The sequence below is a fragment of the Odontesthes bonariensis genome, chromosome 2, assembly GCF_027942865.1.
Source record: "Odontesthes bonariensis isolate fOdoBon6 chromosome 2, fOdoBon6.hap1, whole genome shotgun sequence".
NCBI lineage: Eukaryota > Metazoa > Chordata > Actinopteri > Atheriniformes > Atherinopsidae > Odontesthes > Odontesthes bonariensis.
The window spans coordinates 21,819,910-21,846,452 of record NC_134507.1 but is presented as its reverse complement, the minus strand read 5'-3'; the positions used below and the strand labels follow the sequence as shown (position 1 = coordinate 21,846,452).

General features: G+C 39.0%; 1 protein-coding gene across 4 annotated transcripts; it reads right to left on the bottom strand.

Annotated features, from left to right (window-relative positions):
• Positions 1 to 474: 474 nt before the first annotated feature.
• ppm1ba (protein phosphatase, Mg2+/Mn2+ dependent, 1Ba) lies at positions 475 to 22,758 on the bottom strand. Of its 4 annotated transcripts, none has more exons than XM_075479304.1 (7): positions 22,385 to 22,758; positions 10,945 to 11,861; positions 10,571 to 10,688; positions 9,233 to 9,347; positions 6,777 to 6,834; positions 4,943 to 4,959; positions 475 to 630 (listed from the first exon to the last, which is right to left on the bottom strand). In XM_075479304.1, coding segments are annotated over exons 2-7 (1,197 nt in total). In that variant the 5' UTR covers positions 11,833 to 11,861; positions 22,385 to 22,758; the 3' UTR covers positions 475 to 629. The 4 variants fall into 4 exon arrangements, with proteins under 4 accessions (XP_075335419.1, XP_075335410.1, XP_075335401.1 ...); XM_075479286.1 differs by lacking the exon at positions 475 to 630 and adding an exon at positions 639 to 893; XM_075479295.1 differs by lacking the exon at positions 4,943 to 4,959.
• Positions 22,759 to 26,543: the final 3,785 nt, after the last annotated feature.

Sequence of the window (26,543 nt, the reverse complement as noted above, 5' to 3'; positions counted from 1 at the left end):
TTATGTGGAAGTTGCAGGCTCGTGTGGTCCATCAACTCCAAGTCAGATGCAAGAAAGTTTGAACTTCAGAACAAATAATGCCACAAACAACTTCTGTTTTTTTCAGTTTCTTTGAAACATCTGCGAGTGGCTGGTTGTCAGCACCGACTAGCTGGCTGGCTGTTGACTTGTGTGGTCTTCCCTTCTCTCTCAGGTCTGAGCACCATAGTCTCAAAGCTTACAGAGCGGCGATGCTCTTATGTCTCCATCAATCCATAACAAAGAAAACAACCACCACAAAGAAAACAAAGGGCAAGAGGAACTGTGCTTATTTGTGTCTCGCTTCATTCTGTATTGTATATGTTGTTCTGTAGTGCAGTTTTACTCTCCTCAATTTGTTCATAAAAATAACCAACAAAATCAGGTTTGCAGTCCTCCACAATAGGTGCAATCTTAAAACCAGGGTTTCCGTTTTGATTTAGTCCTCAGTGTTGAAAGAAAAAAAAAAAAAAAAAAAAAAAAAAAAAATCCCAGTGAAGTTAAAAGACGAGTATGAATGTGATCTCATGTGGAATAGTGGTCCTTTTTTTTCTTTTGGAATCAGGCAGTTGTGCTGTGCAGCTACCAGTGGCACTCCAAATCTGCTCCGCTCTGCAAGAGGAAAGACATGAGAGAGGAAGGAGAGAATAAGAAAAACAGGGAGGAAAAGAGAATAGAGTGGCAGAAAGTGACAGGGAGGGATAGAAGAAATAAGAGCAAGAGATATATAAAATAAAAAACGAGACAAGAGGGGGAGAGCGGGGTGACAGAGTAGGAAAAAAAAAAAGAAGAAAAGGAAACGGTTATAAAATGAGGAAACTTTATAGTCACTTTCATTGATTCTTCCCCAACCTGGACTTCAAGGCCAGGCTTTCCTACAAACACAACAAAAAATATAAAGTTACAAAGGAGTGACAACAGCAACATAAGCCAGGGCACACTTTCAACCTCACTTTGTAGATTCTTTCTACAATGACACGCCAACATGATTTCATGGCCTACTGCCGAATTTCAAGGAGTGACACAGAAACAGACACTGGTGTATGCTTGCGTGCAGCTGCATAAAGACTGAGTAAGACAGCGATGCATGCGTGTTGGGCCAGTGCATGCGTGTTTGTGTGCCTGTGACGAAAAGGGACGGACAGGACCAGAAACACCTTAACATTCGTCCTCATCAAAATCACTTGCACACACACACACACACACACACACACACACACACACACACCTTAACCTCCTGAGACCCTGCGTCCTCATATGAGGACATTACATTTTTGCCTCTCAGGAACACAATACTCTTTTTTTTTAACATTGACCTGTTGACCACATTCAGGGACACTGCCCGCGCCACCTTGTGGTGTTATTACAACATTACACCTATTTCAGTACAACACAAAATGGTTGGGATATCGCCGAAAGACTTTTATAGCAGCTCCCGAAAGAAACAGCAGAAAGGTAATGTTATATTTATATTTCATAAATGAATTCCATGTATTTGTGTAGAATAATATCTCTAGTTTCATATGATATGAAAATTTTACACATTTTATTAAAAATAGCAGGCTAGAGACTCAATAAATGCCACGTCCCCATATGAGGACATTGGGATGATCACGATCAATTGCACCATTATATTATTTCACCATGTGGTTAGCTAAAGTTGGGAAGATTCAGAAGAGATTACAGTTGTAAATAAGTTGTTATTGTTATTTAGTTAATTTAAGTGGCACATTTGCTAACATAAAGGTTTCCTATATGCCTACTTCACAATTTCATAGTTTGCAGTTGCAATACAGTTAGCTATTAGCCACAGTTAGCTACAGTTCTACAGTTAGAGCTAGCAAGCAAGCTAGATAGCTAGTCTGCATCATACATGTATACTTGCATCCTCTATGTCTGGTACAGATTTTGATTTGGACTTTATTCTGTCATGCTGTTATTATAGGAAAGCTGTCATTGTCAAGGGCAGAAGAATTGCTCATGGCAATTGTAGAGAATTCTGACGTTGAGGAACTGTAAGATGATGAAGATGAAGTTGATATGCATGTAGCTGAGCTAATGGAAGAACAGCAGTCTGACTCTGATGATCCAGCACCTGGAGATGATTCAGATGAAGAATACATACCTGATGCACCTAATGCAGCCGAAGACTCTGAGAATGAACATGGCCATAAACGTATTGAGAATGATGGTGAGCTAAAAAATATTTATAATTATTATTATTATTATTGTTGTTCTTCTTATTATCATCACAATCTCTCAACTCAATCAGCCACTTTAACGTTAACAATCCCGACTGCATAATAAATAAACTGTGTTCTGTCTTTCTTATTAGAGCTGGATTTGGAAGAGCACGGACATGGGCAGCCCAGGCCGAAATCTAGGATTGCTGGACGTGGACAGCGCTGGAGATATACTCCATTTAAACCAAACTTAGTCCACTTCGAAGCTGAAGATGACACTGTGAAAGATGATCAGGCAAGTTGGCAGCCACTGAATTATGTGGAGCAGTACATCGACTCAGAGTTGATGAAACTAGTCGCTGACTGCACAAATGCCATGTCACTCGTTAACACTGGGAAATTTCTCAACACATCAGTGGATGAGATGTATCACTTCTTTGGAGCAGCAATCTTGATGTCTTGCGTGCCTTATCCACAGATGAGAATGTTTTGGTCCAATGCTCTACGAATCCCTGCCATTACTGAAAAAATCCTCGAGGTCTTGTGCTAGACTTTGAGGTGTACCAAGGCTCACAGGCACTGGCATTGCAGGTTCCGGACTCTGATGGATTGGGTCTAGCATCGCTCGTCATCAAACGTCTGTCTGAAACCCTGACTGCCGGCACAAAAGTGTACTGTGATCGCTTCTTCACCTCCACTGCAGCGGTGGATACTCTGCTGAAGGATGACATCTATCTTACTGGCACTGTGATGAAGAACCGTGTCCCACAAGCAGTGAGAAAGCTACCAGATGACAAAACCTTGAAAATCCAAGGAAGAGGTACCTCTGCTGCAGTAACCAGGGAAGATGGGAAAGTGTGTGTGGTGAAGTGGTACGACAATAAGCCAGTGATGATGCTCTCCACTGTCTATGCAGAGCAGCCAGAAGACAAATGCCGGCAGTGGTCCAAGAAGGACAAAAAATATGTCACTGTCACAAGGCCGAGTGTTGTGCGCGAATACAATACAAATATGGGAGGTGTTGACATGTCAGACAGAATGATCAGCTACTACAGAATGAGTGTCCGAACAAAGAAGTGGACTCTTCTCATGCTAATGCACTTCACCGACCTGGCACTGGCCAACAGCCGGATCCTGTACCGCAAGGATCGCAAAGAAAGTGGCACACCAAGGAAAGCGACCATGCAGTTTCTGGAGTTTCGCATGGTAGTGGCTCAGGTATTCCTCAGCAAGTGTGACGTGGGAAATGAAAATCTCCTTCCACCACCTGAGAAAAAATCTTGTGTTGCTCCAATCCCCCATGTCTCAGTGCCATCCACTGCTGCCCATCTTCCAGACATGGTTCCTCTGAAAAACCCAATGCGGTGCAGAATGAAAGGCTGCACTGGGAAATCCTGTGTGCAATGCATGACATAATGTTTACCTCTGTTTGACGAGTGAACGCAACTGCTTTGCAGCTTTTCACACTGGCTTTTTTCAGCTCTCTTGAAACATGGATGATGCTAGGACGTTCACTAAAAGTTTAGTAATCACTCAAAGTTTGGATACATACAGTTTGTTGGAAACTTGAAATTAATTCTACTGTTAAGTGTTTTGTGGTTCTGATTCGCATGACTATACGATTTTATTTTTGTAAAGCCATGTTAAGGGCTTTAAATGAATAGCTGTTTCCATTTGATGTGATACATATTGATATTTACCTATTAAAATAAACAGTTTTGTACTTTTTAACCAATGGTGTCTATGTCTGTCATATACCAAGATCGACCCATTGTCCTCATACGAGGACATTGATTTTTGAGATAACCACTTATTGTAGAAAGCTAAAATTTCATTTTTAGGCTAATTGGGTCCTTCTGATCCCAAATAGCAAGGAAAAAATGTATATGCAAAAACAGACCCATTGTCCTCATATGAGGGCATTGATTTTGACATAGTTCAAGAGCACATAGAAAGCTAAAATTTAATTTCAACTAAAATTAGGTCCTACTAATCCCAAATAGTAAGGAGACATAAAAAATGCACATCAAACAAAAGCCCGGGTCTCAGGAGGTTAAACTCCAAATGGAGCTTCACGTGCTAAAGAGTAGACCAGAGCAGGGCGTAGAGAATGATGACGGGGAATATGCTTTGCAGGTCACCACTTACATGCCTGTAGGAATATGTGCGAGTGTGTGTGTGCGTTTATGAAGCCGTTTTCACACATGCACTGGAGTCCTGACATGTATTAGATATGCGAGAACGTAAATGTTAGCAACATTTTGGACTTCTTGGGGAAATTTTCCACGTATTCCCCCCCAAAGTAAATCTCTACAACATCAGCGGGTGAGACCATTTAAAAAAAAATAATAAAAAAAAATAAAAATCTTCGCTGTCTGATTGAGCGTGCGTCCATGGCGCTTTCTGCTCGCTCCCCGCGATTGTGAATACATACAGTTACACACAGATACTTGTGTAAAGAGGACAGTGTAATTTCTGTGTCTCGTGCGCTCAAGACACCCATTCCCCATGCGCCCCCTTCCTCACGTTTCCAGTCGGGAGAGCGCGTCTCCAGCAGAAAGTCTCCTGTTGTGATGTGCTCGTGTGAACAGCAACTGCAGAGAAAGACCGGATCAAATTGTCCCGACCTTGTCCTCAACATCTCCAGTGTTCATGTGTGAAAACAGCTCATGTGTGGTTGTATGCATGACAAGTTGGAAGAAGGGGGTGGGGGTGTAACAGTTATATATGTGGTCACTTACCAAATAAAACAGGAGGGCTGCGTTAATCAGAGGGTGAACACACAGTTAGACATATCGATACAACCCTTATCAATGTGTGTGTGTGTGTATATGAGTGTAGGAGTGTGCTTTTTACTACACACCATTTAGAAAATAAGAATGTGTTGAACTGTGTAAAGCAGAACCAGCATCTTATGAGGTGCTGTGACACAATATCTTTTATTTAATCATTTAATAAAAGCAAGCAATTACAATATCTCCAAATCCTCAAAGACAACCAAGACAACAATCATCACCTGTTTCAAGCTACAAAACACAGAGACTTGAGACTTTTATCACTCCAATCACAAGCAGACAGACAGACACGCACACACAACACACCTGACAGAACAGCTTATTAAAAAGTGGACAGACATCTACAATGCAAATCTACCGATTCAGAAAAAAAAATCTAACTGTAAACTCCACCAAATACACATCTGATCCATCCTTCAGAAGTACATAAACACTCACTACCCCTGACTGGTAAAGTGAATAACATTGTATTATCTCTTTATAATACAGTGTTGTTCTGAAAAACACCACATAAAGTTTGTTAGAAGTCACTCCCCACGGTAACAATGACAGCAGCATCCTCTGTCAGGACAATGTGATCAGGAACTCTCCAGATCTCAATGTGAAAGAAGCGTGCATCACCTACACCAACCTCAGGACCAAAAGGATCCAGCGCAAACATCTAGTTGCCATTCGTTACACGACACCCCTCATGATCCAATAACGCAGTGCCGTGTTACTGGCACAAAATAACACAGGTGGTTATTGTGTTATGGCTGAGTGTAGTCACTGTAACCATTCATTTCGTGTAGACAGAAGGTATCAGGATCACAGAGGTATGCATCTTCTGACACAACCTACTGTTTTGTTTAGAAATTCTGAAGAAGCCACAGGTTTTATTTCCCTTATGAAATAGAGCTAGATCTGTAGCAAAATATTTATGCAAGGCAAAATACAGAACATTGTTTTTGTAGTTCCCATTTTATAGGTATAATTACACCTTTGTTGTTCAGAATAAACAGTAGCTTATAGCTACTAACTGAATTATTCACAAAAAAATAGAATAATAGTAAAGAAAAGGATATTGTAACAAGAGATGCATCCCTGGACATTTGGGAAAAAGGAAACATTGTTGGTACTTAGATTGAATGAATTTATCAACTATAAATTTTTTGCCGCTACTTTATCTTGAATGTGTCTGTAAAGTTATGGATATCTTAAAAGTGGCATATGATAGCACATAAAGGCGGAACAAAGCAGGAGGATTAAGAGCCTTAACTGGCCTTTAGTATAACAAGTTTACAATTCTATAAAATCTATCCTTTCCTTGTACCACAGTGTTTAAGAATGTACTGAAGCTGCCTTGTGTTAAGACAGTAAACTCAGAAGGCACAGCAAGCAATTAAAGTGATCAAACACGTCTTTGACACTGCCCAATTTAGTTATTTCAGCATCTTATTAGAAAATAATGCTCAAATCTGAAACTTCTCATTTCCAAAACAAAACTATGTTGTAATGCATGCAAACCCTATTATGACAGATGCCAGAGTGCAGCATGCATTATTGGCAGAAAAAAAAGCCTGGAAAGGTCTGACGGGCTGAAGGCCATCTCAAAAATTTGTATTTTCAACTGTGGTTTTGCACACAATATGCACAAATTCACTGAAGGGCAAGAGGTTTTCTGAGATCACTGACAAACATCAAATATGTAATGTAGCCTCAAAATTTCAGCATAGGATTAGTTTGTGTTGTGTAAATGGGTCAAAGGACAAAGCCCAAATTCATCACATATGATACTTACTCCATCTTCCTCCTTGTACGGGTTCAGACGGCTGTAAACCGCTTCAATAACACTGCGCCTAGAGGGAGAACATAAATACAGAGTTCAGTTAAACAGTACAAGTTGTTTTTTTTTTAAAGACACTGCACAGTAGAGGTTTGCTATTGTTTTACTATGCTCTTTATTGACATTTATTAAAAATTTACAAATATTATGTTGCAATACAGTAGTAAACAGTATATGCCCCTTCAAGGAGGACATATGGAAATAAAAGTAGTTTTTCTGTATTTGAGGACCCTGAATCCTGCCACGAGACTGTCTTAATCTTAAAATATCTCATTCTGTGGGCCTTTCCAATTTCCAGGGGAAGATTTACCAACTAATCATCCTTGACATCTTTATTTCCACCTATGATCCCAACCCACAACATCAAAGCATACTGCATTCGGTGTTGAAGCTGAAACTTTACTTTGCTTTTTAAAGGAAGTTTCCATCAGCAGTTAGGTGAAATACTTGAGTTCACTTTAGAAATAAAGAGCTGATAATGCTCTATCAGTACAATGTAGGGCTGGGCGATATGGACCAAAAGTCATATCTCAATATATTTAGGTTGAATATCGATATACGATATATATCCCGATATTTTTTTCCGCAAAGTGAGAGCTGTGATATGAAATGCTCAATCAAAGTCAAAGCCAAATACGAGTAGTTTTATTGAAAACTCACTATAAAATGTAAATATAAACACTGTATAACAAAGCTCCGTAAGGTGCACATTTAAATAAAAAAATATCTTAAATAAAATTAGCCTATAAAATAAAATAGGTAAATCTTTTTCTGAGGGCAGCATTTATATATAAAGAGATAACAAAATAAAGTGCTCAGTTTAAGAAAAACATTTTTAAACATCAGCTTGAGATTACCTGTTTATTTTTGTTAATTTAATAGCTTATCTGAACAGTCTCAACCAGTTGCCAAGCTGTTTTCATCTCCCAGTCTTGCATGAAGTGAACTGTCACGCTCATATAAGGTTCGCACAGGTTCTGCTTGACCACATTTCGCTAGTCAACGCAAAATGGGTGACGTTAGCGAGCCGGCCCACAACGGTCTGTCTGACTTCACTATACATTTGCGGCAGTGCTTCTCGTGCAAAATAGTTGCGACTGGGAAGCTCGTATCTCGGGCCCAGCTTTTTAATTAGCTATTTGAACCCGACCTGTTCCACTGTTGCAACAGGGACCATGTCTTTGGCAATGTGAAAGGACACTTGTCGCTTTTCTTCTCATACGGCACACAGCGGGAAAATGAAGCTTGCAGTGAGCTTTGTTTTGGGGCTGGAGCTTTGCCAGGTTGGGGACGGCTTCTGCCTGTGGCTGCTGCAGCACGCAGTTTCACACACTCTTCATATTGCACTTTGTGCTACGTTTTTAAGTGATAAAAAAATATTCGTAGTGCTTCCAGCACTGGCTGCAATGTGCTTATGGCACTCCCTACATATAGCTTGGTTTTGTTGCTCGTCTGACAATTTGTATCCGAACTATCTCCAAATGATTGAGCCACTGCTTTTTCTTTTACCAACCAAGGGGCTCTCCTCCATACGCTCCGCAGACATTGTTGCCTTCTCCATGTTTGTTTAAGAGTGCCGGAGTGTCCCTCCCCCTCCCCCCTCTGTGCATGAAAGCGGAGGGGCGGAGCCGGAGCGAGGGAAGCAGTGCAGAGAGCTCTGATCAACGGCTTGCCTGAAGCAAGTATTACAGCGCAAATTTGAACTATATCGATATATGCGATATGGTCTAATTCCATATCTTATTTAAAAATCTATCGATATATCTTAAATATCGATATATCGCCCAGCCCTAGTACAATGTCTCATTTTTTTAGATCTCGAAAAAGAAATCTGACCTCTTGGCGTCCCATCTACAGTGACACTGTGTTTCAACAACCAACCTGGTTCAACAAATCAATTAAAACAAGGACGCGATTAAACAGAGATCATTTGCAGGCGTATGTAGCAGAGCAGCAGATAAGGAAAATTTAAGAATTTGGGAATAAAATAGCCACTTAAGTAATTTTCTATCAGTTTGGTGTGTGGTACTGTGAGCACAGTTTGCTGTGTGTGCAAGTGTGAGCTCTCAGGTAGGTACTGTTTGCCTCGTAATAACATGCTTTGGCTTTGGTGGTCAATGACAGTCATTTCTGTCCAAATCAGCCTTTGCATGGTAGTACAAAGCTGTGCATTGATCTCAAATGAGGCACATCCTGCGAAAGAGGGGGGTGGAGTGGCTCATTCCACCCCCTAAAAATGACCGCTTTAAACAGAGGTGTAAATACATGGCTGAGAAGAGAGCTGTTGTGAAGTAACTTTGGTGTTTTCACCAAACCATGTCACAGATAATTTCATTAAGACTTCAGAAAATCCCGTCACCTTGTGAAAAAGAGGGTATAACATTTCTCCTTTAGAAGATGGTGCTCCTTACTTGCTAGCAAGACCACCCCCTGGTGGCAGAGTTGGCATTCCACTGTCTGTAGACAGGTTCCTCATCACCGTTACCAGGTCTGGAAACCCCTCCTCTCCTGGCCGAGACAGCATCTCTAAAAACAGCAGCAGGCATGTTATTACAAAACTCAGTATTAATAGAGTTAGGGATAGACTGATGATGTCAAAGAGCATCTGTGGAAAGATAAGGAACATCGCAAAGAGGAGAGGAGGGAAAAAATAAACATTAAAAGTGGAGAAAGAGAAAGTTGGGTTGGAAACCACACAAGTAAATTTGTCGAAATTAGTGTGTCAGACAGAGATATGGCCAGAGCAAGAGGTCTGCAGCTGAGCTGAGCGTGGCATGAGGCCAGGCAAATGTTCAGCCAGAGCATTCCTTTCACTCTGTCCTCCTTTCTTCTAAAACAAAAAAAAAAGAAATTCATTTTTTCTGTCTTCCAGCATTAGATTATACCTTAGGCAAAAATCTATTATACCTGATCAAAACAAAACTTTTTCATTTCTCACTTTGGAGTGCTTCTCAGCAAATATAAATTTGATGTATTTCACCCACCAATTACCTCTTTGTGTCACTATCTGCATTTTAAAGTCTTATAATGCAACAATTTAAAAAAAGAAAATGATTTGAAACAGCTAACTGGCCCTGGTTTTGTACGAAACAATAGTAACCAGGTGGTAAGGTTGACTAGAAAATGCTGCTCTGTGTCTATCAGAGGCATCCAGAAGAAAAAAAAAAACAAGACAAAATTTAAAAACAGCAGAAAGAACAGGAACAGAGTGGGGAATCCATCCAAACAAAAGGGGAAAAGAGAGGGAGGATGCTCAGTGAAATGGAAAAGGAGGTCATGATAGTGTCGCTCTTCTGCTCTGAGCTAACTTGACTGGAGGTTAGACAATAGAGTGGCAGGCTAACTCAGTTGAGAAAGTACACGTATAGATATGATAAAAAATTTTATTTGAGAGGATATCCTGTCTGAAACACATTTCATCAAGACTCTGGAAATTGTGTAAACTTGTGATAAAAGGACACGTCTCCTTGCTAAACTAAACTAAAGAATTATAGCTATAACTGCAACATTTTTAAAAGGCACTGAGACAAATCATTAGAGATACAATGCCTGATAAAGCACATGGAATATTTCCACAGCATATCATCTCACTTTTATTCATAGTGTATTTTTCCCCTCAAAGAGTCTACCTAAATCAAACTCCCCAAAATTAATCCAGAGCTGGGTTTTTTTCAGGAGAAATGAGAGATTACAAAAAAGTAAATGAAAGCTTTTGATGTAAAAGATTTCCGTCATTCGTCTATTCTTACCTTCCACTCGAGTCTCCAGGTACTTGTTGAGCGCAGCTTCTTTTCTCACTGCTTCCTCCGATACTTTAGGAGCATTGGGCAAACACACCAACACAATACTCATGTTATCCCGACTTCCCTGAGATGGATGGTAAAAGAAGGAGCAAAAAGAGTTAACGTGTATTGCTCAAGAAAAAAAGCAGCAGATGATTTTGTGGGTTAAAGTGACAAAAAGCTCATTAATAAGAGATTGTAGCGATATGGATTGTTAAATTGCAATATGTAAAAAAAAAAACATACATGTGCAATGCCATTTTCCATGTAAACACCTCATTATTTGAATCCAGTTTAATCAACGGATGCTAAATTACGTTAAAAACCAAACGTTGACATACCTTGTGCAGGCAGGTGTCCACCACTTCATTACAGACTCTCTCCAGGTCGTCGCACACCTCAAGTCTAGACTTAACAAACTCGCACAACTCTTCATTGGACATGACATCCCAGATACCATCACAAGCCAGAATCACAAACTGATCCTGTTCTGGTGCCCGAACCATCACAAACACTTCTGGTTCAGGGCTAACCAGCTGCTCTGTGGGACCCTTCCCATCTACACACTTATAATCATAGTCGCCCAAAGCTCTCGATACAGCCAGTGAGCCATTAACCCTCTGAATCATCACTGAGCCTCCAGCATTCTGGATGCGCTCCCTCTCTCGTGGGTTGCAAGGCTTGTGGTCAAGAGTGGAGAAGCACACCTGTGAATTGCGGCACAGAACAGCTCGAGAATCCCCACAGTTGATGAAGAAGAAATGTTCAGGTGACAGAAGAATTCCTACTGCTGTGGAGCCACTGCGATCCATGCCATTTCGAAGGTCAGAGAAGCTGCGCATGTGCTCATCAATCCTCAGGAAGCCTGTCCGGATCCCGGTTTTAATAGCCTCCACTGCAGGAGGAAGTGGTGCTGGAGAGTCACTGGTGGAGCTGTCGGATACAACCTGAGTGCCTTGTGAGCATCCAGCTCCTAAGCTAGCAGTGAGTATGTGTTCCAAAAGGTGCTTAGAGCAATAGTTGGCAACCCTTGAACCAGCGTGCCCATCGTACACAGCAAAAAAGGACCAGTCACTCATACCAGGAGTTTGAAGCCCCAACACAGCTGTGTGAGCATCCTCCATCTCCACTCGCCACCCCTGCATGGAGCTCAGTCCATAGCGTAGACCGTTACCCTCACCATGTGAGTTGTGCTTCTCCGTCTTGGGCTTGTCCAAAAAAGCCCCCATGGCTCTGCCCTAGACGGACTCACTATTACCTGTGGAAGGGGCAGAAAAAGACACAAGAGACAAAAATTGAAATGTCAGACAATGAAGTGCATTTTCATTAAAGAAAAATAAATAAAATGTCTACTGTCCTCTGGTCAGATGGGAAAAAAAAATTATTATTTTTTGGCCAAGGAAAAACTGTCTGGCACAAACTCCTCACAACACCCCAAGAACACCATCCCCATAGTAAAGCATGGTGGTGACAGAATCATGCTGTGGAAATGAACCTATTGATAGTCTGTGGCATGACTTAAAAGATTGCTTTGCACAAGCAGAACCCATCCAACGAAGGAGCAGTTTTGCTTTGAAGAATCCCAGTGGCTAGATGTGGCAAGCTCATAGAGACATACCCCAAGAGACTTGCAGCTAAAACTGATGACTACAAAGTATGGACTTTGGAGGGGCAAATATCCATTCTAATTCCAGGTTGTAAGGCCAGAAAAGTTGATTTGTGGATGTTTTTTTCCAGTTCCATTAGTGGCTTTTTTATCCTTATATATTATTTTTTTGGTGAGATTTGAGGTGGTTGTAGAAATTGGGTTTTTATCCTACAGTGCTGCAATGACGCTGAAGGCACGGCTCACAGAAAAGGAACCTTTGTTCATCATCATCAGTTTTAAATCAGAAAAAGTTCCACATGGGGAAATGTGCTCCTTTTTTGGCACCAATAAAGTTCTGTTATCATTGTTGAGTGTTTTCTGCATTGGAGCTAATTTGATCTTTTGTCTTATTTCCAACTCCGTCAAGTAAACTAGCCATTTTGTTTAGGTCTGCGTTATAGGTCACATTAGTGATAGTGGAATGTCGTAAATGAGGAAGACATACATGATCCAGTTGTATGACTGAATAATTTTCCAATTCCCTGGCCCGATTGGTGAATTTATAGTGTTTTCCTTTACAATGTGTGAGTGTGCATAAATATGACTGTTATTTGGGATTCCTGTAAAGTATATAAGTGAGCATGTGAATGCAGGGAAACGTAAGCAAGTGAATCAGAAATTAGTTCACATGTATGCATGAATCAAGATGGTGATTCTTTAATGAATTAATTGTGCAATCCAACTGGGGCCATCTCCATCACAATTCACCTCTTAACAAAACTGAATCAACAGGACTAAAAATCTGAGGAATTTGAGGACATTTTTAAATAATTAACTGTACTGATATAGAATAGTCTCATAGCTTTTAAAAGGTGGACAATGGTGGTCTTCTGCAATATGTTCATATAGCCATGTTTTATCAGTTCTGTTTCTTGATGCTTATGCATCTTTAGTCTACTTGCATTCATCATGTGTGTATATAAGCGTTCACAATTCTGAATGTGGTTTGAAAAGCACAGACTCTGGGAGCACATCCATCAAAAGCTGATACACATTTCATAGGTATTCAATACCAAATCTAATGGACAAATAAGTTCAAGGACTTTGGTTCAAAGTGTAACAGACATGTTTGCAAATTACCAAAAAATTCTAGCAGCACATGGAGGCACTGCAAAGCTCAAGGATGCAGAGCTTCATTTAAGTAAGTTTACAATTCTACAAACTCTCGTTTCTTGTACTACAGTGCCTAAGAGGCAGCATATTTACGTTCGATATCGATAGATTTCACGCCATCACGCACAGTCATGCGATACCGTCAGAAACTTGTTCGATACTTCCAAATTCAGCAAGGAAACAACCCCAAGCACTGCTGTTAACTGTGCAAAAACTACTTGGACAAGAAAGAGACAGATAGCATGTCACGGCAACCTCAGTCAACTGACCTCAACCCTAAGGGAGGAGCTTGACCGGAGGGTTCAAACCATGCAGGACGTCTTCCAACTCTATAGAGAGAGATTGCAACAGTCTACCTCTAAAAAAAAAAAAAAAAAAAAAAATCTCTGCCAGGAAGGTCAGAGTACACTGCTGTGATTAAACCCAAATATGGATAATCTGAGGATATTCTATTGGCCATCATTGACCCTAACGTTGACTTTCCTTAAGAATTCACAGACGTACAGTATTATATTAGTATTACCAGTATTAAGGCAATACAATTTGGTAAGAGACTTGGATTGCTACTTTTTCTTTCTTACCAGTGTGTGTTTCTTTCTTTATGTTTTCTTAACAGGGCTAAAGAAAAGATTAAACTTAGAGGTGATCACTGCTCAACATACCCAGAAATAGCACAGCCACTTTAGTTTATGCTTATAAAGATGGAGGAGAAAGCTTAAAAGCTTCTTTGGCCAGCCAGAACTGCCAACTAAAAGCATTAACAAACTCCACAGAGTGTTCAAGAAGATGTGTTATCTCGCAATAACTGATCCTGCATTAGCTAAACAAACAGTAACATCAGGCTGTTTGATAAGAGAGTAATTCTATATTAACTCTACATTGATTGCTTACTTAATGTGAGAACATATACAGTCTTAATGACTGTCACACCACTTAGTAGCATCGTAGCAAAGGAAATTACACTCTTAACAAGTACATTACTTCTGAAAAAGGTCATTAAATGCTACCTAAAAGCACACTGTGGGTATACTCAAGGATCCGGTTTCTTAATATACAAGAGGATATATCTAAAAAGACTTAAAGTAATACTTTTTTAAAGATGAGGAATGCCCAGCTTCTCACATGTCATTTTTCTGTGAATCCTTGATTTAAAGCGAAAGCTTAAAATATGATTTGGATTCAAATCGACGAAAAGATAGAAAATAATACTATCAAGTAACAAAAGGGAAGTGAACCACTAGCCCAGTCTACAAAGCTGTCGTGCTTTATCGCAACACAAAGGCACTTCACTTATACAACTTTTGCTTATTCATACTGGTCGATTGTACTCTACTGATGCATGGTTTTAAACAAGTAATGGAATCAAAGTAGTGACAACAGCATCTGTATCTAGAACTAAATGTTGATGCACAACCAAGGGAAAATTGTTGCAACTTGAACAAGCAACACGACAAAGCTAGTGGGTCATTCTGACCTAGATATCAAGTATTTAGGCTGTGCTCTATATTCGCCCAACACCTACCACAAGACTGACTGCACCTCATTTATACTTTGTTTGCATAACTGACCAGAAATGTCTTCAGATGTTTGCAGGCATGTACATTATGCTGCACAGGGAGGACTGTAAAATCACTTGGTAGTATCAGCCATACTGCAGCCAAACAATTGCAGCATCATGGGGAAAGTGGTTTGAGGTGCTTCCTGCCGATATGCAGCTTTTGCTTTGCAACATAAGTTTATGACTTGACACTACGACAATTTTAAATAGAAATGGGGTATGACCTCGACTCATCAAATAAACACGTGAAAACACACAATTGCCAATGGAATATAATTTAATGTATAAACTTAAAAAAAAAAAAAAAAAAAAAAAAAAAAAAACTTTATGACCCATAATGTTTGTCGTTCACGTAAAAATTCCTTAGGGCGTAAATCAAACCAACCAAGCCTAGAAGAACAGACAAACCAAAACATCTGTATCAGAGAACTAAGTATCAAAAGTAAACAAGTAAGAAAGTGGTAAAAAAAAATAAAATAAAAATAAAAAATAGGGCAACAAAACTAAACCAATGGAACGGACTAACATTTTGCATCCAACCATCTCCTATTTGATTCAATACTCAAACCACACAAAGATTATTTTCAGAACCATCTGTTGAAAGAGGAACATTTTATTTGATCTCAGTCCTTGTGATCTCACTAATAGACTAGAAGCCTAACCTGGTCTGGTGAACAACTTACTAAAGTGTGATGTACAAACTTAAAGTCACTGAAAACTTTAAGAGGTGCATGAAACATCTTTTTTCCATCAGTTAAATACATTAATAAAAACATTTGATTTTGATTTTGTTTGCCTTCAGTGGACTGTAGACCAACAGCATAACTTTCAGTTTAGAGGCCTGGGCAGGGCAATTGTCTTCATAGAGCTCTTTTTGTTTGTGCACTCTTCTCCCACCCACTGAAGCTGGATTTCTGCCCATCACCACCTGCTCCTGCAGAGACTGTTAAAGCAACACTTCCATTGATTTTGTGCCTTCTGCCATCTTCCTTTTGGTGTGGTAAAAATAATAGAGAAATTTATCCAGATGGAAGACTGGCCTTGATTCACTTTTGTGATATAAAGCTCTTTTTTTTTCCCTCAACTACTTTTGTTGACTCCATCACTGTAGGTAAAGGTAGTCAAGTACTGAAGCTTGTTTATTTTTGGACCACCAACTCCCACCTGCCGTGACATTAAAACAGCCCATTCCTGCCAAAATTGCATGGGGTCCCGCAGTATCCCACTTCCAAAATAGTCATCTACTTTCAGCCTTGCAACTGAGATTAAATACAATAGAGGCCTCTCCTTACGTGGATAAACATTTTAACTGGATCAAACTGTTGACAATTTAGCGTGATCCTGGATATCTAGGTTATTTTAAAACGGTTACTAGATTGGTTGTCCCAGCTGTCGAACCTCACCAGGAATAGGTTTATACAAAAAGATTAGATGACAGACATCAGCAGCATCACTTCATGAGATCCATCCAACTAAGGCTACAATTGGTGCAGAAGTAATGAGAGGAGCATTTCAGCCAGAGACTTAAGTCCCTGCTTCTGTTCCATCTACATTAAGGTGATTTCCTCTTTTTTTTTTTAATCAAAAAGGAAAAAAAAATAAAAATAAAATTCTGAATTACATTGACATTTGAAAAAAAACTAATTAAAGTTTGTAGATAATAGCTAGAACTGGTAGTACATTTCTAGATCCATCTCAGCTGGAATCCAAAACAAATCAATATAGGCAGTCTGCTGTGCTAACCTTTTAATTTGAACAGATAATTATAGGTTAAATGTTGCCCACATTGCACAAATTTCTAAAACAAAGCAACAGTCTTGTGGATAAATAACTATTTAGTTGGGGTCAAGTCTGTCCCTATGCAAGGACAGAAAACATTACACAAAAATGAATCTATTATGTCATAGGCTAGTAGGGAACACCTTCAAACCTGTTCACTTTTTTTCCTTTCTAAATTTGTACTTTAATCCTATTCTCTATATATTCAGACACATTCGCCAGTGTGTTCAGAGAACTCCGCAAAGTGCATTTATGTAACCATGACCAACCAGTAGGATTGTTGACCTTTTAGGCAATATACAAAGAATGGGCCCCAGGTGAGTAGCACGCACGCACACACATTTGTCAACAGCAAAGGGTCGAGAAGCATCAGTAATCCAAAGCACCGAAATAATTACATGGAAAACAAATGTATTCACACCCTGCGTACAACTTATTATTGAGCAAATATCAAAGCAGCTTGCTTAATCACAAAAGAAAATCATTTGTCCTTTCAGTTGTGCTGCTTCAACTTACACGGACAAGGATGCTTTACAGCTCATGAAAAGACCACAGTAACAGACAACTACAGTATGATGAATACGCCATTGGTCTTACAGAAAAAGTAAATACCGGCATATATAACTTTCAAAGTTACATCACAAAGAGTAACCACTGTGTGGAAACACATCTGGCAGCTCAGTGGCTGTCATAGCAACAAACAACATGTGAAAAGAGGATTCTACAGCCGTGTGTGTTTGCAGAGAATCATGTGGCCATTTACGTAGTGCTTATGCATTTTACCTTTAAGGCCCAAAGGTGGTGAAACTGACCTTACTCCAAAATTCATTCCCCTCATTCTGTTTGAGAGTCAGGATTGAAAGCAGGCCAACAGACCAGCTCAGAACAACCCCTATTCTCAGACTTAAGACAAGCAGGACAGCATTAACAAGCTAACTCAATTTAACATTCAGCTGCTGATGGGATCCACACAGGTCCAGATTAGCCTGTCAAACACAGCCCATACTCTGCAAATGTCAGTGAACTACCAGTGACAAAAAAAAAAGCTCTCATGACTCTTGCTTGGTGATGTGAAATTTACAGTATTTAATATCATGGTTATAGTAGATATTCCATTACCTTAGACTAGTCCAATTTTTGTGGGAAAATGTCAGAACTTAATAATGGACTGAATTTAGTTGATATGATTAACGTATGAAATAAAAATGATGAGCAATACAGACAGGTGGTGTAACCCGTTCACAGAGGAATATAAAGGTCACTCACACATTGTTGCCAAAAGAAAAATACTAAAATACAGACTGGGATTCTGGTGCATGTTAAGGACAGTCCTGAATCATCTCCAGATTGAACTGGATTATTCAGAAGCCAAAATAGTTACCGTACAATATAAAAATTAAGCAATGCAACATATGTTCTTATCCAGTCCTGGTTAGAATACATGCAGATTTCTTCAGACATAATACAAAATCAATTGATTTGGCTTTATCAGAATATTTCAAGAAAACTTCCAAAATTAAAGTGCAAAGACAGAAAGGCATTACTTGCACTGAAAAATTAAGAAAAAAAAAATAAATCTTAAAATACAAGTCAAACAAAATACTGGCACATTTTAATTAGTTAAACACCAATTGCTCAGCTGGTTAAACGATGTACACTACAAGTGAAAATAACATACAATACACACATGCATATGTGCAGGGATACATAGAAAACATTTGGAAAAAGTATGGGTATCCTGTTGGTCATAGTAGAGGGCTGCGGGCAGGAGAGAAAACTGAAAACACCAGTTCTGGATCTTATGTAGCTTTAATCACAACGGGTCAACAAAAGAAGCTGAGGTGTGAATAAATCATCAGATGTCTGTTCTCTGCTGTTTAACACGTTTAATACAATAAATGGAAAGCGGGAGAAGGCACAAAACCAATTGCGCGGTTACTGATCATGTTGAAATTTTCAAATCTATCAGAACTCAGAAATTTAGGTGTCATTTTTGGCAAAGCTTTGTCCTTGAAACATCACTCAAAACAATCAACACGAAACTGCTTTTTTCATTTGAAGAACATCTCAAAACTCAGATCAATGAGTGAACTACAGATGATAATTCATGCTTTTGTCTACTGTAATGGTCTGTTCCCTTGTCTTAGTAAGGAGGAGATAGTTCATCTTCAGGTAGTCCAGAACTCTGATGAAAGACTTCTGAATAGCACAAACAGAAGGACTCGTATAACCCGTTTTAAAGTCACTTCACTGGTCACCAATCAGTTTAAGACCGATATTTTAATATGAATTTTAAACTTCAGAGCTCTACACGGACAGGCTCCTCCTTACATTGCCGACTTGATTCAATACGCTTCCTCAGGATGAGGTCATCCACTCAGAATCTTTTAATGGTCCCTCACACTCGCTTCAGGACTGGAGGAGACCAAGCTTTCAAAGCAGTAGCACCCAGACAGTGGAATGCACTGCCTTTGTTGTTACGCAGTTTGGACTCTGGATACTTTTAAGAAGCAGCTGAATAAATTTTTATTCCAAGAAGTTTTTAGTTAAACTTGGGTTCTTGTGTTTTGAACTTTATGTTGTTGTGCATTTATTGGATTTATTTTTTGTAACATTGGTCTGAGAAAGGTGCTATATAAATACATTTTTACTTACATACTTACTTTAACACACATATGGTGAGAAAACCAGCGGCTGGAGCAGGAATAAGAAAACAGTCCTGAGCCGGACTCTTTATCATTTTATCAACATACCTTTATGCGTGTATTCAAACCACACATACAAACGCTGAGGTGAAGTATTAGCCAGCTAGCAGTTGGTAGACAAAAATCACATAAATCCTTTGCCGCATACAGGCTAAGTAAACCATGGGCTTAACAATGCATTCCTCTGTGTGAAGCTATCACTGTACATTTCAATCTTATGGACCAATCACCGTACAGTTATTTCTCAGAAGCGTCTTCTTATTCTTGGGGGAGTAGGAAAAAAAAAAAAAAAAAAAAAAAAAAAAAAAGACGTTACAGTCTCTACTCTATGACCCATGATCGTCTGCAGATCCTGCATTGAGTATACATAAATAATTAAGTAATTTAAAAGAAGAGAGAGCAAGATGGTAATGCATCCAACTGTGGTCCAAAACACCTACATCAAAACTTTATCTGAGAATACAGAAGTGTCTTCAGGCACCACAATAAGAAGAGCCCAGAGACCAACAACCTTCTTCCAAATAACCATACTGTGGCTTCTCTGAGGTAAATGGGAATCAATTATGCCTCTTTCATGGAGAGATGGTGACATTAACACTCTTAATTATTAAAACTTGAATTGTTTGGGGTCAATACTCTTATCATATTCTTTCCAAGTTACAGGTTGTTTTCCTCCCTTTGCTCTGGAACCTTGTCCATTTTAATCAAAATATTGTTTTTGGTTTTAAAGTTAATCATTTGCACTTATTTGTAAAGATACTCCTACTTCAACACTTAATTCAAGAGTGCCCATAAAAATCCTAGCCTGTTTAATTAACTTCACTAAATGAATTAACTATACAAGACATAGGACACTGGACAGACTGAGGACATTGTACGTTATATTCAGAATAGAGGCGATTTCCCATAATTTACAACGATACAAATTCATGCAGGATCCTTAAAATATCAAAACATGAAGTAAAATGTACCTACAGTGGGTCGTCTGTTACTCCATCAGTTATCAAACAACAATGAGAAGATTTTCAAGGAACATTTGCCAGAACTACAAAAACAAACGCAAATCATTTCATGTTTGAACCTTAATGACATCCTCTATGGGTAAATGCTAAAACAATCAATTTCTTCTAATGTGCTTATGCCTTTTAGGCAACGGATCAACTTTCTGCTGATTAAGCATCCATTATGCACATCCACTTTTGATGAAGTAAGAGTAAGACTTAAAAAGAGCTGGTGTTCACAGTCATGATAAAGATTGTGACTGAATCAGTTAGACCAAACAAGGAGACTCTTGCCTTTTACTGACTGGAGAGGTGAAACACTATTCGATGACTCATCACTTAAATCATTTTAAAAAGCTGTCAATTTCCTGGAACTAGAGCCTTTTGAACACAATCAGCAGGGCAATCGTTCACTGTAGTGGCGTCTGGGACTCTGGGGCCGTTACTTGACCAGACTGGAGTCTATCAGACCATGGCCAAAGAGAAGGAAAGTAAATGTGTCATGTTATACTAGACTGTGAGTGGTTTCTTGGCAACAAAAAGAGCATGTGTACTTATATATACCTGCTTTCACAGTCCAGAAGTCTGCCTGCCATTAATTTGTCTTTCAGGCATCAAAAGTTGAGATCCAACGAGATGTAGTGAAGAGTTTTTTTTACCATGTGAAAAATGGTTTAGGAGCAACTTAAATTCCTGTGGGATAAACTGTAAAAGCACATGCAAAGTGTTTGCATAATAACCCAATTCTAAAACAATAAATCAGGTTATCAGAAAACATATTTGCAATTCTGCCTCATCTTTTTTCATCGTCATCCAAACCTATAATTCATCCATCTAGCCCTCTTGACACAAAATAATCTTTGAGTGTTGCAGTTAACTGTGCAACTGAGCATACATCTGAATGTGATTCAGTAAAAACAGACACAACAAAAAGAGTGAAGATAAATGTCTTTGGATAAGCCTCTAGAATCACGGTAGTCACAGACTAAACGGCATGGCTAATACAGGATTTCACATGAAGGTGCCAACACAAACATGCCACTGATTATGCTGCCATTTCTGGAACACACTGTCACACAAAAACATTGCCAATTGCGCAGCCACACACACACCAACAACCCAATAAAACTACCCACAACATGGCAATAAAACAAGTTAAGTCCTGTGCTGGTGGTACATATGCAAAAAAATAAAAATGGAATAAAGCAAAGACAAGCACCTTAGCGTTTAGTGAAGGAAGAATCCGCTATGTCCATTGGCAGTGCAAACGTATTTCATCATTGTTAATTACTCATAGTCGTACAGAGTAGGGGAGCATTAAAGTCGTTTTTATTGGCCTTTGGTGGGGAAACTGTACTCTGAACAAACAGCAATCAGGGTAAATTAACCAGCTCCACGTGAATCACACCTGTTGCAAACACTCGTAAACCAGATTTGAAAAAACAATAGTAATAAAAAAAAATAAAATAAAAAAATAAAAATAAAAAAATAAAAAAAGGGTGAAAAAAACCTGCCGTAAGAAAAATAAATACTAAAAAATTCTTTGATAAACTGAAGAGTGCACATATTCAAAAACTCCATAACAGACTTAGTATTTGTCAAATAAAATTGATGTTCAAGTAAACTTACCATGCAAGCAGTCGTAGCCTGGCAGACAGATGCTGATAACATATTTGAAAACAACGTCTAACGTCAAATCGTTTAACCAAGTGGGACTCGGGCGTGTTAACAACGAGTGTTACATTAGCACGACCCCATATCATAATCACTACTACAAATGGCTACACTTTATAATTTTGATTCATAATGAATGTTTCGTTAAGACTCTACTGTCCTTAACTAAAACTGAGGCATTTTACACTACATGATAACCAGCTAGCGAAGTTCAGTTGTCAAAGTGTTGTCCAACGTTACATATTAACGGTTGACTAGTCAGTGCCGACACGTTATTTGTTTGAAGTATCAGGCGTTACTTACGTTGTAGGAAAGGAACCGTCTCAATCTGTCCTCCTTCTGGTGTTAAGGGTATGGTAAAGCACAGACTTGTCGTTTCAGGCTTAACCCTGGTTGCCGTTAGCCGCTTTCGATTCTCGGCCCCTGCTCGTCAGCTAGCTTTGATTAAGCTAGCAAGCATTTCACACGATAAGTTCTCCTTTCAGCATGTCTCTGCATCGGAATAAGGCTTTTATATACATGTTTGCATCTTTAAACACAGGGAGCAGCAAATGGTTAACTCTTACTAAGTCTGTCGGTTGAAAAGAGAAAATATTCGTTTACGCCGACTATATCTATGATATTGACACCAAGCTAATTTTTTGGCTAAAGCTAAACGTACGAGGCAGATGACGTACCTTTTCAGCATCCAATATGAGGGAGGGGCCAGACTATTGTTCACTGTTACGATTGGATAAAAACTAGTTTAGTGCTGAGATTTGATTGGTCAAATAATGAGTCAACAGACATCAAATTTGGTAGACAGGCTGTAAAATTTAAGAAACAGAGTGATAAGAATCAAAACGTTTTCCATTATTTGCTGTTTGTAAAAGTAGGTACGTGAGTGTGACTTTTTCAAATCACTATCTAAATTATTATATTGGCGAATGCATTGCCTGCCATCTACGGAATCATGTGAATGCCACAAACAACAACAGCTTAACATATTCTTTTTTTAGATATTAGATGTGAAAATATGTAGATGAGTATATTGAATAATAGCTATGTACATACAAAATGTGGGAGTAAATCTAAGAACAGAAAATTTAGAAATATAAACACAGCTAACAAAGTTTAAAAGAACGATTTGCATTTTCATGTTAATTTATTCGTCCATTTTATGTATTTCTTTTTAAGCTACATCTTCCCATATAATTTCTTTGATTACATCTATTTTCTATTATTTTCATGTGACATTTATTGTTGTTTCCTTTCTTATTTTCTTTTCAGCAAAGCTGGTGCTTTTGTTCCCGTGTTCTAGGAAATCAGCTGAAAAGTGGTGGAGAGGATTTTTTTATCTAAAGTTATTTATTCATTTTCATCCTTTTTTTTTCACTTGTCTTCAACATGCAAACTTGAGAGTTTTTTTCTTGTACTTTTTTGCCAGTTTGTGCAGCTGTTTTTTCTGTTACCTTTAGGGTTTTTTCTTGGTGTTATCTTTACGAGACACCCCCTTTGCAACAAGACCACTCTGAGGGAGAGTAGCAATAGTCTCCTTATTCTTAATGGTTGGTTTTTATTGTGAACTAGGGTCTCAAGAAACTGTCTTTTCAGCCTTTTACACCTTCATGCTTCTATTCTCCTGAGAAAGTTGTCTTCCTCATGGCATTGCTCACGACAAACAAGAAGAAGATCGGACTTTGTCATCCATCAGACTATATATGGTCGTAATTAAAGGGTAGGGCACCTTTACAACACACTGCTCTACTCCAATTTATTCCTTTACAAGCACTCTTGTCATTTCAAGAGTTACCTCGCACTAAGATTAAAACTTAAATGTGTGACACCAAATATTTTAATTTTATCCACTGTGGTTCACAGCTCAAAGGATTTTTATACAATGTCTGTTTGGATTTGGGCTATAAAGTGAAATGTTCATTTTTTTTTCTTGAGCTAAAAGTGTTTAAAAGTTCTGAGTTTGCTCCAATTGGACCAATTCTATCAAGGCTGTGTATCTTAATCTTCTTATGAATCATCTAATAAGATTATGATCTTAAACTATTTAATCTATAATTCATTGATAGATTAAGCCATTAGCCATAACAATTTTTGGGTTGCCAGACAGTGAGAAATCCTCCTTCAGCTAGATTTTTTGCAAGCTCTTAAATCCGATCTGTAGACCCGTCCAGGTCCATCAAGCCTTTCTACTGTCCTAATGATTCAAGTACACGGAGAAAGTACAAAAATAGTCTCACAAAACACAACACGTGACTAGTTTTGCAAAAAGATGATATTATTTATTTACTGTATTTCTTTCCATATGCTGAAGATAGTCAATGTTGACCATCAGAAAAAAAACATTCAGAACAGTAGTGTAAGCTTTGTGAACACAGTTGGTGAGACAAAAGCATAATTACTTTATTTTTCTTTTGGCCTTTCCCTTTATCAGGGGTCGCCACGGCGTGTCAATCTTGTATCGTCAGTTTGGCACATGTTTTATGCCGGATGCCCTTCCTGACGCAACCCTCACCATTTATCCGGCCGTGGCTCAGTGGTTAGAGTCGGTCGTCCAATAACCGGTTATAGGTCTCGCCACTCAAAAAAGATTGGTGGAACTGATAGCTGGAGGGGTGTCAGTCCACCTTCTTGTCACGGCTGAGGTGCCCTTGAGCAAGGCACCGTACCCCCCATGCTCCCCGGGCGCTTCATGGCTGCCCACCGCTCCAGGTTGGCATCTGTCTCTGAGTGTGTGACCCTGTGCATGTGTGTGTCAACAGGTGCCAACCTGGATGGGTTAAAAGCGGAGGACAAATTTCGTGTGTATGCATGTATGCATGACCAATAAATTAGATCTTGATCTTAATCTTATCTGGGCTTGGGGCTGGCACTAGAAATACATTGGCTTGTGCTTCCCAGTGGCTGGGTGCTCACACTCTGAGACAATTTTGTGTCACCAATTAACCTAAAATGCTTGTTTTGGGGGGTGGGAGGAAGCCAGAGTACCTGGAGAGAACCCACACATGCACAGGGTGAACATGCAAACTCCACACAGAAAGGCCCCAGCTGAGAATTGAACCTGGAACCCTCTTGCTGTGAAGTGATGGTGCTAACCACCACACCACCTTGCAGCCCCGCATAATTACTTTGTTCATTACAATAAAATAGAAAAAAAACTATTGCCTCTTTGCTTTGCTGTATCTGGCTACAGGACCTCATCGATGTTGCAGGCTGTATTATCATTGGCAAGAAGAACATTCTTAAATGTTGAATCCATCCTTTTACAGATGCTGCATCACCTTTTATTTTTGAGCACCTTTCAGAAAGCTCAAGGGCAACTAATATATTAAAACAAGCAAATAAAATTCCAGCTCCTCTTTTTATATGCCACAGATAATAGTACATCTCATCCACCTTCCTCTCCTTCTTCTTTATCATTTCATCTCCTAACTGTCACTAAAGATATCTAATTTGAAAATCCAAATCATCTTCCTGCCAGGTCAATGCCTTTTCCAACCATTTAATGGAGACATAGGGCTGGAGATTGAAAACTACTCTTTGCCATTTTGAGAAAAAAATATTCAATATGGTTTGGATTATTGTGTATTCTACAAGAATGAGGGCAGTACTGTAAAGACTCAAGTCAACATGGCCCCAAATTGTTTGATGGCCCTGATACGTTGCCAATAGCTCTGTGGTAAATAAGGGTTCTTCTTCTGATGCCTTCCACTTTTGTTGAGGACAGGTTAACCAACTACTTGCCTTTTATAAAGTTTAAACCCTCATTGGCGTGTCTACAATTAAGGTTAACTTTCAATATAATTCACCGGATTATCGGTCTCAGTTGCAGTGGAAAATTGTTTAAAACTGTGAAATCTGTCAATCTAATGATTTTGAATGTTATGTTCAGTTGCAGTCAGGAGGAGTTACAAAGGTGGAGACATTTTTCCTTTTTTTCTCTTTCATCTGGACCTCAATGTAGTATCCATTTCCGAGTTAAGATATCAAACGTCCAACTCATTTGGATGAACACGGTGCCATGTGGTAGTATCCTTGTGCCTCTAAGTTCAGAAACTGTTGAGATTGCTTGAAAGATTCTTGTAAGTACCTTTTACTGTGATTTATACAATTATTTATTTTCATTACATTAATTTAATCATGTTTTTGTTATAGTATCATCACATCATATTAAAGAAGAAAGTCTTTCTTTTTACCAGCATCAAGATTTTTGCAGTTTGATTCACCCAACTCATCATGCTGCAATATGACATTTCAGTTCCCCCCTTTTGCTTATGTTATTTCTGCTGTTATCTTGTTTTTTTTTTTTACAATGATCATTTCTTTTTTTAATTCAGTTTATTCCAGTAAGGTTGTACAAACCCGAAAGAGTGGAGACTATGTTCATCCATCCATCCATTTTCTATACCTGCTTAATCCAATTTAGGGTTTTTTTGGGGGGGGGCTATCCCAGCTGTCATTGGGTGAG

Coding starts and splice junctions, on each gene's coding strand:
- ppm1ba (XM_075479278.1), bottom strand. CDS start 11,832: ATGGGGGCTTTTTTGGACAAGCCCAAGACGGAGAAGCACAACTCACAT. Junction 6,835..9,232: donor GGGGGTGGTCTTGCTAGCAA/GTAAGGAGCACC, acceptor TTCTCCCTCTAG/GCGCAGTGTTATTGAAGCGG. Junction 894..6,776: donor CGTACAAGGAGGAAGATGGA/GTAAGTATCATA, acceptor TTGTGTTTGTAG/GAAAGCCTGGCCTTGAAGTC.